At 48.6% G+C, this 12,136-nt stretch overlaps 1 protein-coding gene across 2 annotated transcripts in view; it reads left to right on the forward strand.

Moving 5' to 3' along the window:
- OSBP2 (oxysterol binding protein 2) overlaps window positions 1–12,136 on the forward strand; it is a 177,823-nt gene that overhangs the window by 84,642 nt on the left and 81,045 nt on the right. The window contains exon 2 of one of the 2 annotated variants that reach the window (XM_049619009.1): window positions 11,772–11,868. The exons of the other annotated variant lie outside the window; for it this stretch is intronic. Within the exon in view, the coding sequence (XP_049474966.1) occupies window positions 11,808–11,868 (61 nt within the window). The 5' untranslated portion in view covers window positions 11,772–11,807. The remainder of the gene's footprint in view (window positions 1–11,771; window positions 11,869–12,136) is intronic. 2 annotated transcript variants of the gene reach the window in all.

Here is a 12,136-nt window from a genome sequence, read left to right on the forward strand (position 1 = left end):
TCCTTCCTTTTCAAGGCTGAATAATATTATGCTATATGTATATATCACATTTTATTTCTTTCATCTATCAGTGGAGACTTGGGTTGCTTCCATCTTTTGGCTATTATAAATAATGCTGCTATGAATGAACATGGGTGTAGAAATAGCTTTTTAAAACCCTGCTTTCAGTTCTTTTGGGTATGTACTCAGATGTAGGATTCCTTGACCATATGATAATTCTATTTTTAATTTTTTGAGGAACCCATGATGCTGTTTTCCATAATCTGCACCATTTTATATTCCCACTAACAGTGCACGTGGTTCCCAATTTCTCCACATCCTCACCAATACTTGTTGTTTTGTTTTTTCAATGTTTTTTTTTTTTATTTTTGAGAGAGAGAGAACACAAGCAGGGAAGGGACAGAGAGAGAGGGAGACACAGAATCCGAAGCAGGCTCCAGGCTCTGAGCTGTCAGTGCAGAGCTGGATGCAGGGCTCGAACCTACAAACCATGACATTGTGACCTGAGCAGAAGTCGGACGCTTAACCGGCTGAGCCACCCAGGCACCCCTGTTTTGTCTTTTTTTAATATTAGCCATTCTAATAGATGTGAGGTGATATCTCATTGTGGTTTTAGATTTGCATTCCTCTAATGACTGGTGATGTTGAGCATCTTTTCATGTGTTTATTGCCCATTTGTATATCTTCTTTGGAGAAACGTCTATTCAAGTCCTTTGCCCATTTTTGAATCAGGTGGGGTTTTTGTTGCTCAGTTTTAGGAGTTCTTTATATATTCTGGTTATTAACCCTATATCAGATAGAATTTGCAAATATTTTCTCCCATTCTGTGGATTGGCTTTTTACTCGGTTGATAGTATCCTTAGATGCACAGAAGTTTTTAAATTTGTTTATTTTTTCTTCTGCTTCCTGTGCCTTTGGTGTCATATCTAAGAAGTCATTGCCAAATCTAATGTTTTGAAGTTTTTGTCCTATATTTTCTTCTAAGAGTCTTACTGTTAGATCTTACATTTAGGTCTTTGATTCATTTGAGTTAATTTTTGTACATAGTGTTAGGTGCGGTTCAATTTCATTCTTTTGCATGTGGACATGCAGTTTTCCCAGCACTATTTGTTGAAAAGACTGTCCTTTCTCCACTGCATGGTCTTGGCACCCTTGACAAAAAGGCTCTGACTAAAAAAAAACAAAACAAAGCAAAAAAAACCTTTGACTATACATATAAGGGTTTATTTCTGAAGACCTATTGAATTTTTAGAGGTAAAAGAGACTGCCAGAATTAGTTAATCCAATGCCTTCTTACTACAGACAAGGAAACTGAAGCCCAACGTGCAAAACTGACTTGCCCTAGGTTTCCTAGCTAGTGTATGGCAGAGCTAGGAGTCTGTCCCTGGCCTGATTTCACATCTGATGCTTTTTTATAGCTGGTTGCCAGTTTGCTTTGTTCCTAGAGTACTGTCAGTTACTACTTTGATAGAAGCAGTGAATACAGTTTCCACTCTTCAGAAAATGAATTGTTGTTTGTCCAGCCCCTCACCACTCCTATGGAGCAGTCACTGGCAACAGCTATGTTTTTCAGGTATTGCTATGGTGAGAATATCTGTTCCCCAGCCTGTCAGTGAGCTCCAATTTGCCCTGTCATTTGGTTTACAGAGTTACTTGAAGAGTCCCAAATACAGCTATGCAATAACATACCACAGAATGCCTTATCAGTCTTGTCTTTATCACCCACTGGCAAGGAACTTGTTCTGTGATTCTCTGGCAACCTAGAGCCTCTTTCTCCCCTGCCTGCCATCCCAAGCTCAGCTTGGCAGGATGTGGCCTGGGAGTGAGGAAAGACAAAGAAAATATGAATTAGATAAAATTCAAAACTAGATTTAAAATTATCCTTTTCTTGGTATTACCCATGCTGAGTTTGCTCATTCAAGAACTATTGAGGACCTCTCAATAGTGCTATGAACACTTTGCTAGGAAGCGACAGGCCGCCATAAAAACAGAAGGCAAGAACTCTTATTGACTTTCCGGAGAGGTAAGATGCCTGGGCATGGGACAGGTAGGTAGTCATATAGATGGTTGGAATGATTAAGTGTCTGGTACTGCATGGTACTGGCAGGGAGTACTCTAAAAACTCAAGGAAGTGTAACTGGAGGCCAAGATGAGGAGCCATGCCTCAGGATGCTAAGCACTGCCAGCACCAGTCCCAGCATTGGCCACAGCAGCACTTGGGAGCACTTCTGGAGAGCTTTGGAGCTCCAGTGGGTGGATAGGAACTTGGATGTCAGGTAAGGGATAGTGGAGCAGATTCTCAGAGTTGGCAAGGGATGGTCAGGGTCATGAGGCAAAGACCTGAGACATCATGGCCAGGGAGCAGAACTGTCACTAGGGCGGCCTGGGAAATGGAATACAAAAGGTATGTCTGCCTAGGATCCAGAGGGTTAGGCTTGGAAGTTGAACCTTGCATGGTTAGTAGTGGGATGGTAGCATTTTAGGCTTGTAACAGAGGTAGAGACAGGTACCTGTCCTAGGTATCTTAAGAAGAGTCATATGGCCAGAGAGGAGGTTAAGAGAGGGGACAGGGAAGAGGTGGCTATGGTGGACAAGGGAGAGGAAGAAGGCTAAGTCCAGGTCCCTAGTTGGGTGAGAAGGAAAGAGTGGGCTGAGAAAGCACTGGTGAAACCTGAGACAGGCTGGTTGTAAGGGAGGAGGAGGGGACAATCCAAGGACATGCTCATGTTTTCAGGGCATAGCAGAGGGAGCAAAGTATAGCTGGGCTGGGAAGAATGGATTTGTTTGGGATTTACCAGCCACACTGGTAGTTGTCAGCAGGAGTGGCAGGCATAGTCTGCCCACAAAGAAGAGATTTTGTAGTGAGGTCAAAGAGCAGGGTTTGAGCCCTGAGGCAGAGGGAGGAATGGGGCCTTGGGCAGATGTGTCTTCCTGCCTTTGTGGTTAAGAATCATTGGAATGTATTCCAGTTTTTTGGCTTTTCCAGAACCTAGAGAATAACTGAATAACTGAACTGAAATTTAAAATCTTGTTGTGTGGCTTAGATTGTTTCTGTTGCTCCAAATCGTGAATGTTCCATGGTCTTCAGTGTATCTGTGAGCCTCTTGTGTCAGTAGAAATTGTAGGTTTTGTGCTAGTGGTATGTGTGTCCGTGGAAATGGGCTTCACTGGGTCCCTCTCTGATCTCCTGGAACGTAAGGATGCAGACATGCTGGTGATTGCTGAATGTGCCATAAGTTAAACAATTAAAAGAGTTAAATTGAAGGAGTCCTTTGTCACAAAATTCTCAAGAAATTAAATTCCAAATGAGGAAATGAACAAAGAAAGACTTGAGATTTTCCTCCTATTAGTCAACATGTCCACTGGGCAAATGTTGGATGTTTGGGAGGTAGATGGGCACCCCATTCCCCCATCTGATGCCTGTGACCAGTGCAGCAGAAAGCCCACATAACCTGTGCCCTGGAACCTGACTTGTTTCTTGTCTTTGGATTTTGATGGTATGCTACAAAAAAAAAAAAAAAAAAAAAAAAAAAAAACAAAAAACAAAAAACAACAACAACAAAAAAAACAAAAAAACCCTCTTGGAAGTAATTTTCAAAGGAGGAAAAAAAAGATGTTAAAAGGTACAGGTAGTGGTTTTGTTTCTTTTTTAAGGCACCACATGTGGATTGTGATTCTTCCTTGATGTGGAAACTAAAGGAGTCCCTGCCCCTCTTTCCCCCACCTGACTCTCCCCAGCCCCTTGCCACATTTCCTGGATGGCAAATGTTCAGTCCTGTTCCTGCTGTGCTCTTCCTGAAGGTTTCAGCTCTGGGCTCTTTGTGTAGCAGCCTTGATCTGTGAATGTTTGAGCAGAGTGCCTCATGCCTACTTGGATAGCATTTATTAACCTCGACTTGAACTCATTTCATTGGTTTTCCCCTTTAAACTGGGGACTCAACCAAATGGCAAAAATGAATATGTCTTTGGATTTGAATTAATGAGGCATAAAAGTTGTGGTTGCTTTAGAAAGAATTAGATAAGAGTTGCCAGTTTCACTGATTGGAAAGAAGGGCCCCCTCACCTTGTACTCTATAAAGGCCTGAGAGGGGCCATGAAGTGGACAGGGCTGGGGGTGGCTGTCCACGCTGTGGATTCTTTCTTCCTGGCCAGATAGACAAGCTGAGTTATCTCAGACTTGGAACCAAAGGTTGCTCCACCCCCACAAGCCAAGAGGAGAAGCTGAGGCTCACTGAGGGCAGAGGTAAGGGTGGCCCAGGTCATGTTTCTGATCTGTGGCAGAGGCTCTCAGAACTAGGGCCCCTGCTCTCAGTTGGGAACTTTCCTGGCAGGGGGCAAGGAGGAGTAGGAGGGATTTGAACAGAAATGAAAAACGTGGAAGCGTTCTGCGTGATGTCACCAGGCTCCAGCAGTCCCATCTGTTGGTTGATTGACGCTCTGGCACCAAGGATGTGGAGGAGGGAATTGGATTCCAGATGGGGATGGAACCCCAACGGCTCACCCTCCCCTAGTTCCCAAGACACTCTAACTGGTTAACTCCTTACAACCTCGGGGCATATGACAGTGGAGAAATGAGGGCTTGAGCCAAGGGCTCCTCCCCCACTGGACTCAGGCGAAGGGTCAGCCTTCTTTGGCCTCGATTGAGCCGCGATAGCGCCCTTAGGGTCGGGTCGGGTTCCGGGCCATGCTCCCGCATTTTAAGAGGCTGAGCTGAGCTTTCCGCCGCCCGTTGGCATCCAGACACCGAGAGCTCGCCTTTGTCTAGCCCGCTGAGCAGGAGGAGAGCGCTAGTCCCTGCCCCAGACCGGGCTGGAGGAGGCGCGTCCCGTCCTCCGCGGACTGTCTGGTGGCCTCGCGGCGCCTTCGCTCTTGGAGCGGGGCCCTGAGGGAGACGCGGCCACCTCAGGCGGGTGGGAAGGAGGCTGGAGGAATGAAGACGCGGCTCGCCGCGCCCCTGCCGCGCTCAGGCTGACTGGCGGGCGTACGGAGCCGGGCGCAGGGCACCTCTTGGCTGGGCTGCACTCAGAGCGCTTGGGCTGGCCGCTATCCGCGGTGCTGAAGGGGCGGCCGCGGCGGGGAGGCGGGCCCGGGGCCGCCGGGTAGCACACACCCAATCCGGGGACCGCCGTCCTTCTCCCGGGCTTGGCGCGGCGGTGGCAGCCGGCACTGCACCGAGATGGACTGAGAGCGCGGCGGCGGGAAGGCGGCGGCGGCGGCGGCAGCTGCAAGAGCCCCCACAGCCTCGGGGCCAGACCCACCTCCACACCCGGGAGCCCCTTCCTGGGGTGAGTTGGGGCGAGCGGAGCAAGCATGGGGCAGGCGGGTCCTTGAGGCATGGGATCTCTTGGGCTTTTAAATTTTCCTTACCTATTGTAAATTTCTTCTAGCCCTCATCTTGAGCAGCCTACAGGACTGAGGGATCAGATCTCTGCCCTGGCACTTACTCAGTCCTGGGATAGAGGGCAGGCCCCTCTGCCCTCACAAGCCAGGGGACAAAGCGTTTAGCTAGAAGTCTAAGGGCAGTCACTAAGCATGTCCCCTTCACCACCCTGGGTGCAGCCCACTATATGATACTGAGAAGGGATGTTTGCCCAGGTTGGTGTCACAGGGATGATACTCTCCCCTTTCAGTGCAGGGGATTGGCCCCGTGTAGACCAGCCACTGGAATATAGCCCACACAGAGGCCAGCCATCTTTTAGCAGGGAAGGTAGGCTTGAGCCTTCCCCAGGGGCTTCAATCAAGAGGTAAAGCCCTTTCCCTGCCTTCCTCCAGTCTCCTTAGGCACCTGAGCTGCCATTACCAGAGCTTCAAGGGCAAGGGTCACTTCAGTGCACCTGGCTGTTGTAAGTGAGCTGGACTCAGGCAGAAGAGCTTTGGAGTGGATACTGGGCAGGCACTTCCTGCTACTGTGTGTGTGTGTATGTGTTTGTGTGTGTGTGTGTGTGTGTGTGTGTGTGTGTTCCCAGCACGCAAAGGGGATTTTAAACTCCAGTGGTGCCTGTCACAGGAAAAGCCCTTCTCCAGCCAGCCTGTGCCTCTGAGTAAGCAGTTTGGGGTCAGGCTGGGCAACTACCCAGCCTGGAGCCTTGAGCTTCCTCGGCCCTTAAAGCTGCCCCCCCTCCTGCCTTGAGCCATCCACTGAAGGGGGAGATGTGTTTAAACTTGATGGGTCACCTCTGCCTTCGATCCCACCAGCATTCGGTTCCCATCTCCATCACCTGGCAAGGTCAGACAGATAGACCTCTTGACTCCTAGAACCTGATGGGTGGGCTGTTGGGGGGCTCTACTGCCTCGACAAAGGACTTTTGGTGTGTTGGGGAGGTGAAGGGGTGGAAGGAAGGAGGGGTGGAGTTGGAGGGACTGTCCTCCAGGGCCCTGAAGAAGTCTAGATGCCAAGCCTTGTAAAGTGCTTATTGTAACCAGGTGGCTGTAAATGAAGCCTCTGAATCTCAACAGGCTCATGCTGGAGGGCTGGGGTCTTTGTTTTGTTTTGACTGTCTAGCCTAAGCTATGTGCATCAGAAATGACTCTGGTGGGCAACTTCCTTGGATCATCGGATGCCTGATGATGGTGCTGATGAAATGAAGGAGAGGTAGAGAAGATGTATGAGATGATGTGCTGGTTTTAGAGTCAGTGTGAGCTGCAATGGTGCTGCAGTGCTGATGGAAATGTATGCCAAGGACGTGGTAGCATTACTGGGTACCATTCGGTACCGGGTACCATTTATCTCTGGCCAGTGTTCTGAAGAGAGGAAAAGTCATACCGGAGAAAGTATAATAACTGCATGTCTATCATGTACTTGATTTACATTATTCTTCACCACTTTTTTCCCACCCAAAAGCATTTTTGTTTACAGTAGTTAAGTTTTTACCTACCATGTCAACACTTTGTATTTTGGCCAGATGAGTAAACCTCTTTAGAGAATAGTTGTCAGGAAGGATGACTGACTCATAACTGTACTTTGAGATCCTTGCTGACTTCGTTCATAAAAATATCAAGTCCAAAATGCATAATGGCAGGCTGGCCAAGCAGCGAGCCATTGCTTTTGCTTTGGGAAAACAATATATTTGAGCTTTTCATGTTGTTTATTTTGAAAATACATTTATAGGCCCAAAGTTTTCTGTAACTAGATCAAGTTGGGGTGTGTATGCATATATTTAGCATGCTCTCTGCCTGTAATGCCATCAGGCTACCTATTTTTATTCACAATCTGAGCAACTTAAAACCTCCTCAATAATTAAGGTGGGCTCAAGTTCTCCTCTGTAACTGAGGAAGATAACATTTGACGGTTGTCTAGATGCTACACAGTCCTAGATCCAGCTCACAGTCTCTGTTCAGAAGTCCTGCACTTGGTTTTATCACATGCAAGCCAGCATCTATGTAAAATTATAAAATGTGCATGGAAAACATGAACAGAACTTTTCTGACTGGATTTCTCAAGGCCAAGGCAGGAAATAAAGATATATACAGCAACAGAACATGATATAGTAATGAATATATGGCAATTGAACAAATTTCATTTTGGTGAATACAGTTCATCTTGTTGTTTGAGATGGTGGTCACAGCTGTGTTGTGTAAAGGAGGTGAAAAAAGGCCTCGCTTTGTAGATTGAGCGACCTCAAAATTCCCATTTTACCTCTTACTAACTACATCCTGTGGTTGAGCCTCTCTGAGCCTCGGTTTTATCATATGAAAAATAGAGAAAGTAACAGCTGCCTAGTATGTAAACAGCACAGGATTGTAGGGGCTCAATGTTATCCTTGAAATCTCTTGCCATGGCCTACCATCACCACTTATTAGAAGAATCTGAGCATATTGAGACAAAAATCCCCACACATTGATGTTTATACTGAAACTGTGAGGGCCATTAAAGGACTCAGTAGTTTGCTTTGGGGTAGCCTGGTCCTGCTGGAGGTAGTGTTCCCAAGGTGGGGACTGTACTTGGGTCTGCTGTCATCCAGGGACCTTGGCTGACCAGCAGTGGAGCTTGGGCAAAAGGAGACAAGGGGAGTGTTCCCTCCAGGAAGAAGGGAGCCTAAATGTCAAAGGCCATGAGGGGTCTCTGTTCAGAGAAACCCTTTCCAGGAAAGGACTTGTGGCAGGGGATGCTTTCTTGTGGGGAGAGGCTGCTGCTGTTCCTCCAATAATGCATGTCTTCTCGTCCTGCTTATGTCCCCCAGACCCTGTGGTACTAGCAGCAAACACTGGCCAGGTTTTTCTGTAGTAACTCAATCCTCATAACAACCCTGTGAAATAAAACTATTACCATCCCTATCATGTGAATGAGGAGACATTCTCAGATGTTAGATCATAGGTGCCCAAGGTCTGACCGTGGCACCCACCTCTCCAGCATGAGGAGAGGGCCTCACAGATGAGCTGGTGGCACAGAAAAGGGGAGCAACACACCCAGAGTCGCCTTGATCTCCAGGCTCACAGTACATCCTTCTCACACTGAGGTGATAGCACCCATCGCTGGGTGGCCAGAGGAAGAAGAAAAAGCAGGGATTAGGATCAGCAGTACAGAATCACAACTTGGAGGAGTTAGTGTCTGAGTCCTTCCCTTTCGGGTTTGCCAGATCTTCTCATCCCCACCTGGGATGAGGCTTGTGATCAGGCAACAGGGGTGGTAGCCACAGCCGTAAGCAGAGCTGGAAGGTAGAAGAGCCCTTGGAAATCAATGAGGCTATCCTCTGGTGATATGAAGTGCCTGAGGCCCAGAGAGGGAATGAATCATCCATGAAGGTGGGGGGAGTGGAGAGAAGGGTCTTTATTCTATTCCCCAAGGCAAGAGCCTCTCCTAATGCTGTGCCTCAGCAATGCCTCTCTGGTAAGTCTGGGGTGTTGCTGGTAGCTCTCTCAGAAAGGGCCTCCGAAGTCCCAGGACCTCTACTGATCCCAGAGATGCCCCCATGGTGGACAGCTCCCTCTGCCCCTGGATCCCCTGCCCAAGAACCAGCTCCATCTGGCCTCTGCTGGCACATGGTAGCCCTTTGCAGACTGCATTGATTTCCATTGCCCAAGGTGATGAGGTAATTAAAAGTTATTCAGTTGAATTTCTAGTTCCCTTGGCTTGAGACCTTTCTTCCAAAATGCATGCTGCTAACAGCCAGGGTACCAGGCATTGATATAAAAAGACGTGTTTGTTTCCCATAAACTTGAGTTATTTACAAAGTGTGTGGACTCTTACAGCTGTTTTGCACACATGCCCTGCTTCAGTGATTACTTAATGAGTGTACCCATGAGCTTGCTTTTTAAATTGAATGGTATTTCATGAGGCTAAACTGATTGCCGCTTCTGCAGGCACAGTGCTCTCCCTGGGCTGCTGTTTTCAGTCACTGGCCACTGAACCCCTTCAAGCTTCAGCCTCTTCCTCTCCTTGCTGCCTGAGGTCATGCCCTGTCCATTCTCCCAACCAATTTTCTCTGGATTCTCTCCTTGCCCCGCTGCCACTGCCCTGGTTTAGTTCCTCATTATTGGTAACTCCCTGCATTGGGAGGGCTCCTTTTAGACTTGCCCCTCTATGCCTCAGGAAGATTAATCTTTCAGGAACACTTATTCTGCTCTTGTCACTGCTTTCCTGATGGCTGCCTACTGCTTCCACAGTACCAGGGCAGATGCTTCAGCCCAGCCTGAAAGCCCTTCTGCAGACTGGCCCAGCTCCCTGCACCACAAAGCACAGAGCCAAGGCCTCTCATGCAGCCCAGCTCTCCCTCCTCTCCCATGCAGTTTTCCTCCTTCCACCTGGACATGCTTCTTCCCTCCCATCTCCTCCAGGTCCAACTTCAAGATGCCTTCTTCATCTGACTGTTCCTCCCCTGTCTAGACCCAGAGCACACTGGCTCAGCCATCCATTAACAGTTCTTGGCAATAGTGATACCAAAGTAAGGGCTATGGATTATAGTGTGTCCCCCTCCCCAAAGATATATTGAAGACCTACCCCTTCAGTACCTGTGAATGTGACTGGAAATAGGGTCTTCACAGATGTAATCAAGTTAAGATGAGGTCACGAGCATGGTCCTGAATCCAATATGACTGATGTCCTTCTAAAAAGAGGGAAATTTGGACTCAGACACATACACAGAGGGGAAGGCCATGTGAAGATGGAAGCAGAGATTGGATTTATGCCTCCACAGGCCAAAGAACACCCCGGGCCACCAGAAACTAAAAGAGGCAAGGAGAGATCCTTCCCTACAACCTTCAGAGGGAGCATGACCCTACCAACACCTTGATGGTGGACTTCTAGCCTCCAGAATTGTGAGAGAATAAATTTCTGTTGTTTGAAGCCACCTAGTGTGTGGTGGCCCTAGGAAGCTAATACAGAGAGTATGCCCCCTTCCCGGACCTCAAGGCACTATTTATTTGCAGGGGGACAGACAAGATCCTTATGAGTCAGTGTGATGAGTACAGCTTGTGATGGGCAAAGGTGTGAGGAGAACCCTGAGGAAGGACCCTCTCCAGATAGCTTTCCATCCCTCTCTGGGGTGGCAGCTGTCAAGTAAGGCTCCTTAGGGAGGGGCCCACACTCAGTATCCAGAGATGACAGGAGCCAGCCAAGGGAGGGAAAGGCAGGGCATCTCAGCCAGGTGAGTAAAGGCAAGGGAGGGAGGAGCAGGGGTGAAGCTAAGGAGTAAGGAGTGCTGAGGCCCACAAGGCTTACCTCCTGTTTGGCTGTGGTTTGCCAAGGAGTTTGAACTTGAACTTGCTTCTGTGGGTATCGAGGACCCATGGAAGGGAAGTGACAGAGTGGATGGTGTATTTTCAGTAAATTGTCTCCATGGCAGCTTGAAAGATGGATCAGAAGGGGTAAATGTAGAATCTGAGACCTTGAAAGTGAGCTGGGGGTGGCTTACTCACCCGAGGGGGAGAAGAGGGTATGAATTTGGAAGCTATTTTGAAGTTAACGTCCTCAGGACTTGGGATGCATTGCATGTAGGGGCCCAAGGTGAGGGGGAGAACATAGGAGCTGACCCTCAAGTCTCCAGCCTGGTACCTGGGGGCAGAAAGAATTCTCTGGAGAGGGAAAGGTTGTCCTGAGGGAGCAGAGGCAAGATACTGGGCTCAGTGGGGACAGGTTGAGTGTGGGTGTCATCCAGGTAGCCATGGATATCTGGGGCTTGAAGGGGAGGACCATAGTGATGGTACAGATGGGGAAACATGAACAGGGAGACAGGACAATGAGTCGTGGGCATGGACACCATCATTTGGGCCCCACCCAGCATGAAGTGGGAAGAACATGGGAGTGAGGACTGAATCTTGCCTGGGAGCAGGGAGAGAGGAGGGTGGAGGACAGTGGGTGTGTGGCCACAGGAGCAGGAAGCAGGGTGTTTCAAAAAGGGGCCACTGGTGTGACTCATGCCTGCCACAGTAAGGGCACTAGAGAGGGCATCACATGGGGCTGCTGCATTCAGGGGTGACTCTTTTGAGCAGCAGCTTATCTGTCACTTCTTCCCTGTATCTGCAGTCTCTACTTGCCTACAACGTCCTCTCTCCTTTTCTGACATTTTTCCTAACACCTCTCTGGACTATGCAACCCAGAGCAGCCCTGGTGAAGTGAGCACAGGTGGATGCCTGGACATCAACATGGCGGCCCCTCCTGAGCCTCATCCCTGAGCCATAGCCACTACTCTCAAGGTCACTGGTGTCTGTAGGCAAGAGCACCTACCAACAGCCTGGTGGCTGAGGGTGGGGTGAGGCCTGCAACCTGGCCAAATGACAGGTGCCTGAGCCTTTTGCCTCCCACACTTGGTTGCATCTGTGTCCATTCTTTGCAGGGCCCGTCACCATGGGCGGCTCTGTTCCTCCGCCTCATGGGGATTGTGCCACGGGTGCGTCAAATGATCCAGCCCCTCTCTGATTGCTGCCTTCCAGGTTGGTCTGTGTGCACTGATGTGGTGGCTTCTCTGATGTGATTTCTGGACCCTCCTGCTCCCAAAACTCACTCATTATGAACCTCCCTTCATGCCTGACCTTCCACCATTAGAGAGTCTTTTGTAGGGTCTCAGAATTCAACACAGGCAGGAGTTGATTCTTGCCAATTTTAATTTGTTGAGCGATAACATTCATTAGGAAATACAAAATTGTAAAATATTTAAATGACTCTAGAATAAATAACATACAACGTAGTCATCTTTCAGTA

Source organism: Panthera uncia, assembly GCF_023721935.1.
Source record: "Panthera uncia isolate 11264 chromosome D3 unlocalized genomic scaffold, Puncia_PCG_1.0 HiC_scaffold_8, whole genome shotgun sequence".
NCBI classification, from domain to species: Eukaryota; Metazoa; Chordata; class Mammalia; order Carnivora; family Felidae; genus Panthera; species Panthera uncia.